The sequence below is a fragment of the Centruroides sculpturatus genome, unplaced genomic scaffold (assembly GCF_000671375.1).
Source record: "Centruroides sculpturatus isolate CEXI.00-Female unplaced genomic scaffold, Cexi_2.0 scaffold2299, whole genome shotgun sequence".
Lineage (NCBI taxonomy): Eukaryota > Metazoa > Arthropoda > Arachnida > Scorpiones > Buthidae > Centruroides > Centruroides sculpturatus.
In genome coordinates, this window is record NW_019386484.1 from 1 (window position 1) to 18,627 (window position 18,627).

Below are 18,627 nucleotides of genomic sequence, written 5' to 3' on the forward strand. Positions count from 1 at the left end.
CAAACTATTTTTTAAATAATTTATTATCTGGATTAAATTTCTATGGCTATTTAAATGTATCAGAGGATGAACTATGGTTTTCTTAATTATATTGTCATATATATGTAATGAAACAAAACAGTAAAATGCAAATTTATTTACTTATTTTACCATTACTTATGTAACAGATATTGAACAGTTATTGAACAGATATGTTATACTCAGAACATTATGTACAAAACTTTCATTCATAATATGTAGCAACATAACATTTTTAAACAGATCTCTATTTAAAACCTGGATAAATTAAATCGAAAATATAATTATTTTCAATTTAATATATTCACATCCTCATCTATAATTTAAAATTATCATTTTATCAAATTTTTTAGACATAGTATAAAATTAAAAAATGTAATTATGAATAAAGATTTTTTTTTGACAGACAGTAGAAAAAGTTACAAAAATGCTTGAAAAAGGTAAAACTACCTAGATATTACAACATACTTTATACTTCTGAGAAACTATTTTATTGCTTGAAACAAATCAACAGACCATCGTCAGGTTTTAAACTTCCTGGAACCATTACAATTGTTCTTTATTTGAATGAACATTTAATAACAAATTCAAATACTTTCTAATACCTCATTAAAAAGTAAAAATATACAAAGAATAACTAACAATATACATGAAATGAAATGAAATAAAGTAAATATAATAAATTAACATAAAACATGATAATAAACATATGTTAACAGAATGTTAAAGGCATGTTAAGGATTAGATTCTGATGAGCTATTCCTGATTATATATTTCCAGGCTGATGGTAACTCTGTATCCTTGTAATTTAAACATTTGCCTGTGAAACTGGATTTATGTATCTCAAATTTCTTTAACTTAATGCTAGAGTTGGTGAGTGCACTGGTTTATCAATCATGGTTTCATTCCATTCCATTACTGAACCATCTGCTTGTGCTACTCTGGATAGTGCTGTAGAACAGTGCTCTTTATTCACATTGTAAATATGTTCTTTAAGTTTTTTGCAAGGTTTCTGGTGGTGACACCTATGTATTCCTTGTTCAGATGTAATTGATAATTCTTATAAGGCATCTTATACCTCCTTGGTTGTTCTTTCTTGATCTTTGTCATTTATAAGCAAGTTATAGACTGTGGGAGCTCTTTTGTAAATTAATCTTATGTTCCTGTATTCTGCAATCTCCTTCATAATAGTGGATATGCCTCTATTGTATGTGAACTTCATAACATTGCTGTTGATACTTTTCTTTGTTGTTTTACTAGAATTTGAGTAAGAGCAGATTAATTTCTTGATGATTTTTGCTCCAAATCCCAATGTCATATCAACAGTCTTAATCCTATCCAATCCTTGTAATCTGTCGTACAGGTTGGAGTAATATTTGAATGCCCTTCTGACTAAAGCCCTAAATGCTGAAAGTTTATATATATGTGGATCATTGTAATAGGAAGGAATGTATAGTGGGTCATGCATGGGTTTTATGTACACTTTCATGCTTAAAGAACCTTCATTGATTAAAATGTCAATGTCCAAAAACTGCACGCCCTTATTACTAAGTTGTTCCAATTTAAATTTTAAACCTTTGTTGTTGGAATTTATCTCATTCAAAAACTTGTATTCTTCTATTATTCTTCCATAAAATGAATACATCATCCACGTATCATTTTTACAAGATTATATCATCTTTAAAACTTCTAATGGTAATCTGTTCTAACCAGCATATAACTAACTCACGCAGTAAACTGGACATTGGGTTGTCCATAGGAACACCTCACTTTTGTTTATAGATTTTGCCTTTAAAGCTGAAGAATGATTGAAAACATATCAGATTTGCAAGTAGCTTTGTATCTTTGGAAAAGGCCGACACATCTGGTTCAATTGGATCAAGGTGTCAATTAAAGCATGATAGCAGAACTCCAATTTCATAGATGGATACAAATTTTCAAAGTCCATGACCAATCCAACTTCTTCATCCAGTAATGATATGGCTTGGAGCTCAGATATTAAGTTTTGTGGGTTCCTCATAATAAAATGTTGCCTGGCAGAAGCCACATAACCACAAATGGAGTTAGAAATCACCACAAAGCTTGTGGCGACGAAGTAGGTGTCTAGTGTGCCAAAGCGTCACGTGAACCACCAAGCAGTAATGCAATTCCTAACTAGGAATAACTTGAGGCTTCCGGTCTCTAACAAGGAAAAATGATTTGTTCTGTGCAAGGAGGATGATTTTATCTTTAGAGCCAATGAGTTCTTATTGCAATCACATTCTCAGATTATAAACAATGATCCAACACCAATAGTACTGCGAAGGACAAGGAAAATAATAGCTTTACCAGGAATAGCTGCGACTCTGGGTGCCTTGATCCTCCCACCAATGTAGCATGCTCTAGCTATTCTTTCAACCAAAAATGCATAAAGCAAACTGGCCGTTACACTCACTGGTAAACAAGAGATCACATCCTACATATTTTTTAGAAAAGGCGCTTGCAAAGTTTTTGTGCAAACTTCTGGGCTCACCATATGTTACTCCGTTGTCTGTAGCTGCCAAGTCCACCATTGCTTCCAACATGAGTGGTACACATGAAGATTCTTATACTTTCTACAAATTGGATGTGGTGTCCTTATACCCATCTATACCTGTTTTTGAAGCCGTAATGCTTGCCAACTCCTTGATCATCAAAAAGGGATTTAACATACAATAAGTGCTAGACATATGTGATGCGCTAACTTTCCTCACTGAGCACAACTATTTCCTTTTCAACAAGAGCGTCTACGTGCAGAAGCAAGGAGTTCCTATGGTCTCTCCGCTATCTGCAGTCTTGGCCGAGCTCATTATGAGAGAAGTTGAGCGTAGAATTTTCAACTCCCCTCTTGTCATCAGTTATCCATCTCTATACTTGCGCTATGTCAACGATATCCTAATAATATGGGAGAATACAGAGGAGGAATTTATCAAATTTGTGCAGCAACTCTCAAGCATATACCCTACTATCAGTTTCACTTGGGAGAAGGAGCAGGAGGAATCAATAACATTCCTGGATCTGTGCATACAAAAGTTGGTTGAGGGGCCACAATTTGCTGTTCATCACAAATCTAATGTGCTACCATATATTATCGCGGCAGATGCTTTCCGACCATTGCAGTACGTCAATGCTACCATTGCTGCACTCATTAGAAGGGCATTACTACTTCCGTCGATGCAGCTAGCAACAAAAATTGAATTAGACATTGTCAGAGTGGCAGTGTCTCTTGCTGGATTTATGCATGACAAATATGAACATGTGCTCCATAGGGTAAAAGAGTCCCTATTCCCATGTACCATGCTGTACAGAAAGAAAAAAGCATCAGTGATCCAGTCATCATTGCCATATCTCGTACCAACCTCTATACACATCAGCCGCATATTTCGGCTGCATAACTTCATTCTACCCATAACCCCCCTAACAAACCTATGCAGGTGTATCTGCAACGATCGGGACAGGCTAACCACTTTAGAAAAGTCGGGGGTTTACACAATACACCTAGAAAATCTGGCAACGGGAGCTATTACAAGATACCAAGGAGCAACAACAAGAATGTTCACCTCCCGCCTTGCAGAGCATCAGGATGATGTAGCCAAAGAAAGATGTTCTACAGGACTCCTAAAAAAGTTCTCGAGCAAGGTTACAACTCACTGTGGTCCAGAACGGTGTTACTTAAATGCTGCAACAATCGAAGGCTTGAGTTCATCTGGAAAGCGCTTCTCACAGCTACTACAGAAACATGCAATGTTCCCACCCTCGATCTACCCGGGATGTGGATTTCCTTGTATCGGCATCTAAAAAATGAAACGTACCTAATGTCATATCACCAATGCAGTGTCAATTCCACGCATGCACCACTCGCACTGTAAAATTTAAGGATTTGAACATGTCAAAAACTATTTTCACGTTCTTAACAGAATTTCCAGACACCTGGTTTGAATTTAAAAATTCTGTTCTTTTGGAACATTCTGCACATTCGGTTTGTTAAAATTTGTTCATTTCTGAAGACGGCGATTATACACTCATCAAAAGTGCTTGTGTTAATGCTAAAGGAACTTTATTAATGCTGAACTCAGTGAATTTTCATCCAGAAATTACTCTGCTAAATATCCATGTAGTCATTTCTCTAGTTTATAACTTGACCTTTACACTTTTCTACTACTGGTCTAATTTCTTTGCTATTTTTATGCGTTTTTGCAAAGCCGAATAGTTTGGGTACACTTGGGCTTGTAATGTGGGATCATTTGAGAAAAGGATAATGGGTGATCTCCCTAATATCTTAACTTTTCTGTCCCACCTATCAACTATGTTGTGATCAATTCTTTCACACTCAGTTTTCTTTATATGCTCTTCCCAAGTCTTGTTGTACCAATGTTTTTTCATTAATACCAAATGCTTACTTTCATCAGCCCTTAATTATAGCAGATAATAAATTATTCATTATCTGCTAACCATCTTTTTGTGTGCCTTATACCTCTCATTTCCAATTGTTGCATCCTGTGTTTCCTATTTTTAAGGGCCATGCCATTTTCCATCTGAAATAGTCGTTGTTTACTTTGTCCAGACCATTGAGACTGGAAGAACAGCATAGCCAAAATAGAAAGTGCCCACAAGGCAGAAAGAGCAAAAAAAATCCTAGTTGGATATTGTTACAAGTTGAAAATTGATCAGGCTATCTGGTTAGTAATTTAAAAAATCCTAAGGTATTCACAACTAATATTATTGCGATAATATCTTGTTCAAGTCAATAAGTTTGCCTAATAAAGTGTCAATTGGTCCACCAGTGGTTATTCTATTCTATAACTGTTCAATGACATCTTTGGTATTTTAATAAAAATAAAAAGCCAAAGTGGAAGAAATGCTCCAATAATATAAACGTTTCTTTAAAAATAATAAGATTTTTTAGGCACTTTGCAGAGTATAGTGCTGATTTTGTTTTTAATACCCTTTTATTTTATTTTTTTTAAAGAAATTTGAAAAGATTCTTATTTAGTGTAAACCAGAGTATTTAATAAAGCTAAATGCAGGCTTTGATATTTTAAAAAATATGATAATTATTTAATTATTTTAATCGTCACAATCAGTTTAATCTTATGCTATATTATGAGAATGTTTCGATATCTTGCTGAAGAATTTTATTTGTAATCTTAATGACATTTGATAGCAAATTATCGTATAAAAATGTCAAAAGATATCAAGATTATTTTTTTTCATTTTATTGATAATTTTTAATAATTTTAAATGATTTCAAAACATAATGAGAGATAACATAAGCTTATCAAATATGACTTCTAAAAGGCAAAAATTTTTGTCTACTGGATGTAATGATTTAGCAAACACAAACATGCATAAGGATTTTATATTTTTAGACTGTTAGTCATTTGAATTATTAAATATTTATACTCTCGAAAAGTAGATTTCACTGTAAAATCAATAATAGATAAATAATTGATTTGGAAAGTCTAACTTAATAGTATTCTGTTGCATCACTTTTTTGCCAAGTCGAGAGACAGGCTGTTCAGAGATTTTTTTAACTATGTAAGTGTTTGTGTGTATGTATATATATCATTTATTAAAATTTTAAAATAGTTCTACAAAATATTTTCAATTATTCACATTGATTTGAAGTATATCTTTTGATTTTATATTGATCAAAAAATTGTTGATTATATGTTAATAACAGTATTTAAAGATTTTGCTGTAGATATGTGAAACAGTAATAATAATATAATGTATATAAATTCAGGTCTATATTGACATGTTTATCATCACATGATCTGATTTTGCAGCGGAATTCTCATTTACGAGATTTTTGTGGTACTTTTCATACATATATTTCCTGAACATTTATAAATGTCTCCTTAGATATCTTCTATGTTTATTTCGTATCATCTATAATCATCTACAAAATAAATTTATTATTACACTCATTTCACAGATTCTGTCTTACTGATAGCATTCTAGTTCTAATTGATCACTGAACATTGGTATTAAAACTCATTTTAATTTTAAATTTGGTCTCAATTTGGAATAACAAGAGTATATTTTAAATTCTTACAGAATTCCAATTATTCAAATTTGTAAAAAAAATCAGAATTTGAGTAATGCGCTTTGATTTTTATTACAGAATTTTAGCATTTTTTACCATGAAAATAAAATATAGTATTGAAAATAGATAGGCAGCTTTGCAATATAAATTATATTTAAGTATGACAACTAAAAATGTATTGATAAGCAATTGCATACTGTTATAAAGATGTAAGAAGTAAGTATTGCTTCAACAATTATAACTTAGTAGCATTTCTTGTAACATTAACTTATATTTATGTATTCAAAAAACAAATTTTCTAATTTTAGTAATTGTTATTTTAAATAAGTATAGCCTTAATATTACACTGTGATTTGAATCAAAAAACATATTGGTTATTTTTAAAATTATGAATTCAAAATAAATTGTAGTAATAAAAATAAATTTCAATGACATAAATTGCACACAATGTGTTTTGTGTACTGCCAAGACCTCTGTCCACCGTGGCGTGTTATCCTATGGGCAAAAGGGCAATTGCCCACCGGTGTTTCCTTCAACAAGGGGCCCAAACCAATCTTTTATAAGAAAATATTTTCCCAGAGAAAAATATCTGAAGTCAACACTGTACTCCGTGGGACTCCATAATTCAAATTTGCCTGGGTTCCACTAAGTTATAACATTCTACTGCCTGTCCAAACTGTTAGACCCATAGAAATTTGTTTCAAATGTGTTTTTTTAATCGAAAACTAGGAATTGTAGTTCCTAGTTTTCGATAGTAACTTGCTTTTTCCTCCAGATGAGATTAAATAATAAATAAACTAATTACAGGATTTTTTCAAGTGGAAATATTTGATCATAAATGTGAAATGTAAATGCAAGATATGGAAAATAATATTATTGTTGTAAGCATTATTTTTCTGTACAAAAAGAAATAATTGGGAATTAATTAGTTTATGAGAGAATCTTTTTAAGAATAATTATTATAGTTTGCAGTGAGAAAGGAACTATGATATATGTTATTCACAATTTATATTGTGTTTATTGATGATAGAGAGAGATTAAAGTTGAGCCAAAAGAAGTTAGGAACAGGCTAGAGAAGGGGATTAAAAGTCAGTAGATTTAGTTCTTGGATTTAAGATATAGACTGTTAGAAGAAAAAGAGGAATTTCCAACTATNTATGGAAAATAATATTATTGTTGTAAGCATTATTTTTCTGTACAAAAAGAAATAATTGGGAATTAATTAGTTTATGAGAGAATCTTTTTAAGAATTTTTCATTTTAATGAAAATGCATAGACAAAATGAAATTGAATTTATAAATATGACAGATGCCAGAATTCTTAAATTTTGAAAAGTGTATAAAGATTGGAAACCATTGTAATCTGTTTAATGACAATATAAATAGTTTAAAGGAACTATACGCATTATTGTTAAATAGAATAGCAAACATTATTTATTAAAGCTATTGAAATACAACATATATAATATAAGCTATCTGTATTTTTTTATAATTGTCTGAACCATTGCATTCCAAATGTTCTTGCATGATACCATCCCATTAACATAGAAAAAATTTTGACCTTGACTCCAATTTCAGTAGTGGTATTGTCACTATGAATGTCATAGCAAAACTGAAAGAAACTTTTGTCATAAACATTAGCATAAATTTATCATTTGTGTTCAAATTTGTCCTATTTTTTCTTTTTATATTTATTCTTTCTTAGAATCAGTCAAAATATTGTAACATCCCACAAAACTGCTTCACAGAATATTAATATATTTCATTATCTACTTTAAGAAGTTCTGGTTTAAATACATTTTTATCAAAATCCAATTCTGTCTTCATTTATTGATTCTAAAGCTTTCCTTTTATGCTTATAATAACAGCTATTCAATTTGGATGAATTTGAATAGTAAGTTAAGAATTAAATAAGAGACTAATTCTTTTGACACCACTCATAAACACTACATGAAATTTTCAGTTTCTTTTTATATTAATTAATAAAATTAATTCAATAATAGCATTTGAAATTCAGATATAATTTAACTTTAAATAAGTCTAAATTGATTTTATTGTGAGCAATAAATTATGCCAGAACAAAATTCATTGCTTGAAGATAACTTATTTTTAAATATTGTGTACATTTTTGCAAATACAATCTTCCAAAATGAATGATACCAGTTTAAGTTACTGTAATTGTGTTACTTACTATCCAAGAAGTGTATGAAGTACACGAATTGTTAGTATGTCTCCTGTGACATGAGGTGCATGCATTGAGAAATTGTAATGGGCAAATGCAAAACTTTAATGGTTTTCCAATGGTTTAACAAACATTACAATGTTCTTTAATAATAATTAATATAATTACAATAATTTCAAGTGGTAGCATTCTTTTTGGAAGATGATGTATTATATTCTGCAGTTATTTTCATAGATTTATTTAGATCTTATTGATCAATTATATATATATATATATATATCTAATTGTTAGTATGTCTCCTGTGACATGAGGTGCATATATATATAATTGATCAATAAGATCTAAATAAATCTATGAAAATAACTGCAGAATATAATACATCATCTTCCAAAAAGAATGCTACCACTTNTTTCTATTTTCTGTTGAAACATGTTCAAAAAAATAAAATTATTATAAATCTACACTTTAAATACTAGATATATTTAATATTAAAAACACCAAACTACATCTTAATCCTAAGGTTTAATAAGTAAAATTATTTAAGCTACTTATGTATTGATTTCTGTTTTTGGTTTAACTTATGATTTCAACTAAATATTATTAATTAATCTAGATAATTTTAACTGAAATTGAATCTGGAGAATTCCAAAGGACATTTAGTGATACAGATTGCGTATCCATTATCGAAGATTTGCAAGAAGTGTATGCAATTGCAACTCCAAAACCAAAACCCGCAAATCACACGACAGGCGAACATCTCTTGTTACTTTGGCTGAATAAAATAAAATCAACAAATGAAACATCACAGGAATTGTAAGTGATATTGATTTTATCTGTTTTTTTAAGTGAACCTTTTATTTAAAAAATGTAAATAAAATGATAAGATATTCATATTGAAAGATAACTTTGTAAATTATGAATACATGTATTTCAAAAATAATTATTTATAGAATAAAAACTTCCATAGTATTAATACGAGGACTATTTTTTAAATAAGGTCCGTTTTTAATAAGAAGAATGCCTCTCTGCATCTTCTCTGATATGGGATAGAGGACAACTTTGAAATTTCAAATGGAACCCCTAGAGAAAGTTTTTTATTCTATGAAAAAATACAAGAAACTTTCACATTTTGAATTCAAATTGTTCTGTTTCCCTTTTCCAGAACAAGCTGTAAAAGACGTACCACTATATTTATGAAGAGAAATGTGGTTTCGGTAAGATTTTGCTCCACCACATTTTACCAGAGCATTTGCCATTAATCTAGGAGTTCATGACAGATGGATAAGTCATTTGATTCATCTAATCTCGCATCCTCAATTACTTTCTGTGAGGATACATCAAGAAAAAATTGATGTTTGTACCATCTACTTTAAAAGAGAGCATGAAGCAGAGAATATGCAAAGCCCATGCTACAGTGAACACCAAACTGTTGTACAGTGTTTTGTAAAAAGAATAAATTAATGTTTAACAATTTGAACATTTAATAAAAGAAACAGACAAAATAGTGTAATTATTGCATTTTCATCAGTTATGTGATCAACAATTTGAATCAACTCCAAGCTTCAGCTGTTATAAATATTAATAGATGCATTATAAAAAAAATTATTCAGATGAAAGTTTCTTGTTTTTATCCATAGAATCCAAAAATAATGCACACTTTTTCTGAGGGTTCCATTTGAAATTTCGGAGTTTTCCCCAAACATCTTATATAGCTAAGCTGTATAGCTTCGTCTATGAAAATCTAACAAAAAATATTTTGAAAAACCTGGCATTTTATATATTTGGCTACTAACTTAATTACAGTAATTTTATAATTATTAACTGATATTGGATAATTGTTAATACAAATAAAGTGTATAATAAAATAATGGCATATTATAACCTTTCCTAATGCATAAACAGATTGTCTTTCAGAACTCTATAAAAATTTAAACCATAATAAGATTGATACAATATTAATATTACATAACTTATCCTTAAGTGTTATAAGTTAATTAAAAATATAATTTTAATTTTAGTGAAATCGATAAACAAAAACTGCTTGATTACGGTTACCGAAAATGATTTAATATGAAATATTTTTAACCTCATCCTCGGTGTATGTATTAATCAAAATAATGGACTGGAATATACAAAATTAGAACATATTTTTTTTAAATTTACAAAATAAAAATAAAATTTGAAAATAAACATTTTTTGTTGACAAATTTTGGTAACATTAATCAAGCAGTTTTTCTTTATTGAATTGTATGGTGCCAAATTTCACATATTTTTATTATTAGTATGTTGGGAGAGTCACATACGATTAAATCTTTTTTATTTGTTTTGTACAAACAGAATTTCCTTGCCTTACATTCTACAAATTTCACGTGAAGCTACTTATAAAGATATAAGAATCAATATTGTAGAAAAAACAAAAGAAATTTTTAAAGAAAATCTCACTGAGGTTGGTTGGTTTTTATCTTTATTTCTTTGCATTTTTTTTTTTATAAGCAGTGCAAGTAAAGTGAGTTTATTTTTACAGGAAGAAGAAAAATCTATTCGGTTGTATGTCGTCGGTGGGATACCCGAACAGTGTTACTTACCGGACGACGTAGATCATCCTCTTTATGTGCCAACGGTAGATCACGCTTTGGCACTCTGTGAAGAGGGACAAAACAGTGGACCTACTCATTTAAAACTTATTGTTGAATGGGAAAGTGAAATTCAACCAAAGTAAGCAATGATACTTTCTTTAGAAATTAGTTCTTGCCCTTCACATTTCTTACGATAAAGTATTTAAAAAAAGAAAATATTATTAAGTTTTTCTCTGAAGAGTTATAAATAATCAAAAATATTTGAAAAATAAATTTTCTTAGTATATAAAAATTATTTAAATGAATAAAGTAAAATAGAATGGAGAGTTGTGTTTGTTCATTTCCACTCTAACAAAGAGGGTTTGTTTGCATTAATTGGTATATTTTTTACCAGTGTGGATGGTTGAGAATTCTGTGCTAGGAATATAATACTTTATTATGAAAAATAAATTTGCATAACTTAAATAATTGAGAGTTTATTTGTTGTATCATAGATTAATCGACGTTCCTAGTGACTTAGTAAAAGAAGAAAGTAGCTGGAATTTAGACCGTGACCAACAGCAAAAAGTTTCTAAAACTACGTTGTACGAATGTTTCGAGATGTATTTTAAAGAAGAAAAGGTATTTTAAAGCAGTTCTCTTAAATAGAAGTCCAATTATTGAATTATATAGAAAGAAATGTGAAACGTATTTTGTACTATAGTTAGAAGCAGAAGATGCCTGGATGTGCCCTTCTTGTAAATGTAGGCAACAAGTAGTGAAGCAGCTGAGTTTATGGACAGTACCCGATATCTTTGTAGTTCATTTAAAACGATTTAGACAGGTTGATATAAATTTTAGTACAGAAGTTTATTTTAAAATATTCATTTATTCAATAAAAAAATAATTGTAAATATTCGGTTTTAGTCGTCAACGCACAGAACCAAGCTGACGACGCTGGTGGAATTTCCCCTAATGTCCCTGGACATATCTCAGTTTATGACATCACGTCGGCAAGAAATGCCGGCTCACATTATGAATGGAAACTTGAATACTTTGTCCTACTGGTCACCTTGGAAACGACACAGGTTGCAGAATTATTCGCAGGGAGACGACGTGTACGAATTGTACGCCGTATGCAATCATCAAGGAAATATGTTGAGTGGACATTACACAGGTACAGCTTTGGAGAAATTAAATTGCAATTTCTGTTTTGCCGGTTTGTAAGTTTACTTCTATCTTTTTTAGGTTATTGTAAAAATCCCGTCGACGGACATTGGTATCTCTTCGACGATACCAAAGTCACACAGATTCCAGAATCTAAAATCGTAACTGCTAATGCATATATTCTTTTTTATCAAAAAAGCAATTTATCATCATCATCATGTGCCTCTTCATCCACATCCGGTTATAGTACTGCCTCCACAGCATCTTTATTGAATACGGATCATTGGTCATTTCGCATGCCACCATTCCATTGTTTGATATCAAAAATCAACAAAAGTCAGGATACCCTTTGTGATATTGGTAAAAAAATATCTTTATTTTCTCGCCTGTCGAATATTTCTTTTTCTGTAATAAACGCTTAAATCTTTACAGATGTGCCAGCCGAAAAAACATTAATGCAACCAAACCGTCCATTTGATCGTCGACACAGAGCTTATTCCAGCATGGTCTCTCTTCGATCTCAGAAAACGGATATTCAGCCGTCAGTTTTTCACGAACTCGAGAGGCATTCCGACGAAGAAACGATCGAACCCATTATCGAATCAAACTCCCCGGTTTTACTGCAGGATTTGAATAGAGCCACTTCTAAAAGTTATTGGACAGTAACATCAGTTTGACAAAGAATATAATCCTCTCTACTGTTAATTTGTTCAGATGATTTTTTTTAAGTTTTCTACGTTATTTCTAGACGATTTTTCTGTTTTAATCTTCTAATTTTATTTTTATACATCCATTCTAATTTAATCGAAAGTAACATAAGCATTTAATATATTTTTAACTTCGATTTAAAAGTTATATTTGATTTACCTCGCTTCACCCATCTGAAAGCGAATTCTCATCTGTAAAATACTACGAGACCAAAACACATTTGAATTTTATACTATGGATTTTTAATTATTTCGAAGAAACAAAAAACAAAATAAAAAGTTGAAACCGTTGCATCTTTCACTCTGCTGGATCTCCCCCTCCGTATCAACTTTACATCTTTACTTATCAGTATTTTAGAGCAAACAGTATTTATGGTGCTGGTATAAATCTGAACATGTAACAAAAAGAGTGAATGGATTTGTAAAAATTTCAAATAATGTAGCAATTTTAGATGTCGTACATCGTTTATTACCTATGTACTAATTTTTACAATCTTTATAAAACAAACAAAAACAACAGTTCCTGGATAAATAATGAAAATTCCACACGGTTTTCATTGATTAGGGAACGGTTTTTATGTCCTAGTCAGATGTGGAATCAAACAACGTGCGAGTCTTTCTACACACGTAATTACGATTAGCTTTCACGAAAACATTCATTTCTAGTCAGTATTATCTTTCATTAATCCTAACATTTAGAAGATTCTTGTTACATTTATCACCATCCGAGTAATTTATTGTAAATATTTGTATTATTTGATCCATTCTTTTGTAAGGATATAGTTGAAAGACATTCAGTTTTTTCGAATCGATTCCAAAGTTTGTGTAACATATCAGACGTACCTGACCAATATTTTTGTTTTTTAATTATAAACTCGGCTATTTCAACTGTTTATCGGCAATTATTTTACTATTATATCTAATCGAGTGTATAATTATGTTTACCGTGGCAAAAAAAAAAAAAAAAGAATTATTTTAAGCATTTCCATTCTTGTTACGTTTGTTAGTAGATTTTATTAACACATTCCCTTTATTTTTAATAAGATTATATTAAGGGAATTTATTACATATAACCTGGATTTATTGTATATATAAATATATATGTGTTTCACCTAAATTATTTAGCGGTAGATGATTTATGGATTTGTTGTTGGGAGACTAAAATTATCTCGGCTTTCGGTTACCCATTTGACTTGTGAGTAAAGTTAGCTTTGCTTTGGCATGCGAGCTGCTACGAAGTAAATTCAAAGTACTGGNTCTAAGTTGAAAACAGTCTTTATTATTTATAAATGAATGAAAATCCTTTGAGTAGAATGGACTCACCTTTAATTTACGGCCCGAATGGTAAAATTTTTAACTATATCTTTCGTTTGATTTTATTTTTCGTGTGTTTTAGTGATACCTTTGTGATCGGAGACCGGTAAAAATGTTGTGTTTAAGCCTTTATAGGTCACAAATTGAATTGTTTCTGGTAGTCGCACTTGCACCGTTTGTAATAGTAAGGTAGCTTTTTTGCCTCGAATTTTTGTCCGATTTTGTATTATAAATTTGTCGGAGTTACGCAGACGTATCATGCTTCTTTGTGTATATATTATTTACTGTGTCGTTGCACGGTTAATTGATTAGTAACTCGGCTAAAGAAGAAGAAGAAGAAAAAATCATTTGTATGAATGCACGTGCATGTTTGTTACAAAAAATTTTATATGCCAAATTCGAGACAGTTGTTAAATTTACATTTTTTCCCCCTTGGTGCAATGATAGAGTTGTATGAGTGACTGATCTTGTACTTACCTCTGAAAAAATGCTACATATTTTTAATGAAAAAATGTAACATTATAAAAGAAAAAGAGTAAATTAAAAGCTTGTTATAAGAGTGAATTGTTTTATTTTCAGTAAATATACACTTTTATAAAATACTAGGAGCATTCGAAAAGTTCCCGGAAAATGTAAATACGAAGACTATTAAAACATTCTTCCGTATGATTTTGCCCCTTTCTAAGCTCTTCTGGTACTGATTGGTTCTTTTTGATTCTAGCCATTCCAGTACAAAATGCACTAGTTTTAATGCCTAAATAGGGGCAAGTTTCCCATAAGTCCCATTTCCTCTCTTGGCAGATTGTCCACGTGTTGCATTGCCTTAATGGAATAAAACCAAACCTGACGGTGCTACATCTGGACTACAATACTATCCTGTTAGATCTTGTAGAATTAGACGGTGCATTATTATAATAGAACAAGACACACTGATGAATTTTTCAGGTCTTAGAGCTGCATGCAGTTTTCTTAACAGTTTCGTAATGGCTTGCAATTATTATTCTTTGGTCTTCAAGAAAATCCACGAGCTAACCCATCAGAATCCCAGAAAATTAAAAATAACCGCTTTCCGGGAACTTTTTCAACACCCCTCATACAACGATGATTTACAATTAATTAATATTTCATTACGGTAGTCGAGAAAATGCAAAATAAATAGATTTTAAAAATATTCGAATAATTAAATCCTACTTACAGCATATAAAAACTTCAAATATTAAGAAAATATAAGAAATATTTTCGTGTCTTTGACGGTTTACTTTTACCCGGAGATTTCTAATACAGCATTTTTGTCTCTCTTCAATCTCCGGTTTGTTATCTTAAAAATAATTTGCCAAATTTAATTTCTTTATCAAAGAAACTAAAGTTGTAGACGATAACATCCGCGAATAGATAAACAAAGTGGTCTTTGCAGAGAACATGAAAATCATGGGCTTATGAGTCTACACCAGTACTTCCCAAACTTTTTTGACCATTGCTCCCATTTAGTGCATATATTTCTTATATATTTGTTTCAAAATGAGTTTTCTCCCCTAGCTTTCTGGTGCTCCTCGAGTCTTCTACCGCCCTCGAGGGCCATACCACCTATTTCAGGAATCACTGGTATACGCAAAAGCGTGATCCGGGTACAAAACTTCTGCCCGAAACCCATTTTTGTATTGTATTTCAGCAATTGTTTCTAAATAATTATATATTGTCTTTGAATGACATTAATTTTCAACATCCCAATTCATCCAATTAGGATAATCGATACTTCATTTTCTACATAATATTCTGGACTAGAAGATCCAGTTTTATATTAAATATAAAAATTTTCAATATAAGTACTTTACAAATATATCAAGTTGCTTATAATTTTAACAAAATTACAATTAAATTTTTAATTTACAAAATTTTTATTTGTTAAATGAAATTTTGTGCCCATCTGTTCCAGCCATCTTGTAATCGCTTGTCTGATATTTCCTTTACTCCTAATATCTTCCAAGGAACCGATTAATTTCATCCATTCTGTTTAAACGTAAACATAATTTATTAATTTTTAATTTTAACGTAAAATACTTGAAATTGTTTTTGTAACACTATTAATTGCAGTGGCACACTGAAAACTTTAAATGATTTGCAAAATTTGGATGCAATCATGATTAAGTTTAGATCACTTCTATGGAAAATCTAGGTTTAAACCCAATCCGGACCCTATTATTTATCATGGGCAGCAAGGATTGGGGCAGTATACAGTCAGTTCACTTTAATATTCATCCTCATGATAGAGAGATCTTTCCAGTACTACTCAAGTATGTACAGTATATTCTTGCGCAATTGTAAAAGTATGATCTTTTCGCAGTAGTGATTTTGAGTATAACACACTTTAATAGTGCTTTATCAATTAGCAGATTACGTGATGGGTTTTTTTTTATAAAGCTATTGGTATCGTGTGTTTTCACGATTTGTCAAAACTGCATTCTTAATTTGCATCTTGTTATTGTGATTGGAAAATTTATGAGCTGCCGCACAATTTACGTCTCTCAAATGAATTAAATTATTATTTTTTTAATAAACTTTACGATAAAACTAGTGCACCATTTGAATATACTTGTGCAATGTTAGAAAGATCTCTTTTACACCTGGATATATGTTAAAATGAATACCCTGTACGATGGGTGGTCAGATGGTAAGGTGAACAGGTAAGGTGGCAACCTAACACTCCGGGAACGCAGAATTGAATCGGACGAATCAAAGCCCCGGTAATTTCTCGAGGGTGGTTCATTCAGATACATCTAGCCCGTTCCCTACCATTTGGCTGGTCCATTGTGGGCCCGGCCAAACCCATAATGGGCTTGCTAAGAAGAGGCCCTCTTAGTACTCATGGTGCAGAAAATTTGAAAAAAAAAAAAACCTGAACAGTGTGATTGAGTAAAAAACTTTCATGAAATATATTACTGACAAAACACAATTCTAACAAGAACCAATGATTATATAATTCAAAAATTATTAAAAAAGCACCATTTATAAAGTATGAGGTGATGGTTTTAAACAAAGATACACTACAACTCATTGACAGGTTAATAGTGATATTTCAATTATCTTTGTTGCCATTGATATTATCTACGGAAATATCATTTGTACAAGCACATGCATACACATGTCCACACTTACTCAAGATGTTCAACTACAGAAAAACTGTTTGTCAAACAGAAGTGCCGTTGTAGCACCCCAGTTGAAAATCATATAATCGTTTTTAAAATTTTAATTTTTAAAAATATTTTAATAAATTAATGTTACATTACTAAAAATATATTTACCTAGCTTATAAGACATATATTTATTTTGTATTTCTTTATCTTCTTCCATTTCTCTGGAGAAAAAAAAGGGGAAAGTTATATTCATCTTCAAAATTTTTTGTACAAAATAAAGCAAATTCTCGTACCTTAATCTCTCAATATCTAAATCGAATAGCAAATTATTTCTTTCATCCACTATATTTACAATTTTCTGCAGAATTTCATATTCTTCACATTGTTGTTCTGCTGTTTTTTCCTCATCTGAAATTAAAATTGCATTATAAAATTCTGTTTTTAATATTTACATTGATGATTTAAAATTCATTACAGTTATTCCTTACAAGAAAATAGATTTGTTTTTTCTGATTAGTACATCTGTAACTAATAATTTAATTGAATTACGAATCAACTAATGCAAGAACTGTGTCTGGAATATCCTTTCTTCGCTCTTTTCAAAGTTTTTGGATCGTTGAACTGAATGTTTTCGAGAAATGATCATAAAATCTGGGCTTTATAATGACTAAAACAAATTTAAGAAGACAAAATAATCTGTGATTGAGGAAACCACAGCAAACGTGGCAAAATTTGCATCTGGTCCGGTTCTTCCAACTTTTTCCATGGCGCTACTCGGCACTTCTGAAGTGCCGTTGAACATCACTGATTTAATCTGTCTTATCTGTAATATGTCTGATCTATTACGTGGCAGATTCATCTACTATATGTATGGCGCTTGAGACTTTGTTTTCTATGGATGCTCCTAGTGACAAATTTTCTTCTTCTCCAGAGCACTTCTTAATAAAATTGCAAGACACTACGTGGCCACAGTAGGGCACAAATTGGCAACTAACTACCAGGGTTCTGTGACTTTATCCACTCGGCCACTGGCGGGCAATAATATTTTTGGAAATGCGAAAAAGGTAAATATGTAATCTTAAATGAAAAAAGTTCAGTTTATTTTTAATTTTAAAACTTATTACCTGATATTTGAGATAGATATGAAAATTCTCTTCTTAATTTTTCACATTCCTCATCCAAAAGTGTATCTTGGAGACTAAAAGTTAAAAAAAGTAATTAAAAAAAAAGACATTTAGAAAATGTAAAAAAAAGTAATAACCCTACTTTTTACTTACGTATATATAAGTTCACTTTCCTTTCTTAAAATTTCATTTCTCTTCATTTTTAATTCAAAAAGTTCCCTTTCCACGTGAGCAATACATAGTCTGGCTCTGGGTGACATTTTCAAAATGTCGTCAGTTGCAGGAAAAAGAATCCTTTTCATATCTTCTATTCTGTTTATATAAAGATGATTGACGTCGCTCTCATCGTCACCTGCAAAAGAT

The 18,627-nt window shown here is 30.7% G+C and overlaps 2 protein-coding genes across 3 annotated transcripts in view; one reads left to right on the forward strand and one right to left on the reverse strand.

Moving 5' to 3' along the window:
* The first annotated feature begins 2,580 nt into the window (after nt 1-2,580).
* On the forward strand, nt 2,581-13,670 carry LOC111615128 (ubiquitin carboxyl-terminal hydrolase 31-like). Its single transcript, XM_023356529.1, has 10 exons — nt 2,581-2,664; nt 2,779-3,306; nt 8,880-9,079; nt 10,604-10,712; nt 10,791-10,981; nt 11,337-11,463; nt 11,546-11,665; nt 11,749-11,998; nt 12,070-12,348; nt 12,421-13,670. The coding sequence occupies exons 1-10, from the start codon at nt 2,581-2,583 to the stop codon at nt 12,663-12,665; spliced, it is 2,133 nt and encodes a 710-aa protein (XP_023212297.1). The 3' UTR covers nt 12,666-13,670.
* A 1,290-nt stretch (nt 13,671-14,960) lies between these two features.
* LOC111615127 (uncharacterized protein C16orf45 homolog) overlaps nt 14,961-18,627 on the reverse strand; it is a 30,447-nt gene continuing 26,780 nt past the window's right edge. For both annotated transcript variants that reach the window (XM_023356527.1, XM_023356526.1), the window contains exons 2-6: nt 18,418-18,616; nt 18,265-18,338; nt 17,434-17,548; nt 17,309-17,361; nt 14,961-16,016 (exon numbers count right to left, since the gene is read on the reverse strand). In XM_023356527.1, coding sequence (XP_023212295.1) covers nt 15,889-16,016; nt 17,309-17,361; nt 17,434-17,548; nt 18,265-18,338; nt 18,418-18,616 — 569 coding nt within the window. In that variant the 3' untranslated portion in view covers nt 14,961-15,888. The remainder of the gene's footprint in view (nt 16,017-17,308; nt 17,362-17,433; nt 17,549-18,264; nt 18,339-18,417; nt 18,617-18,627) is intronic.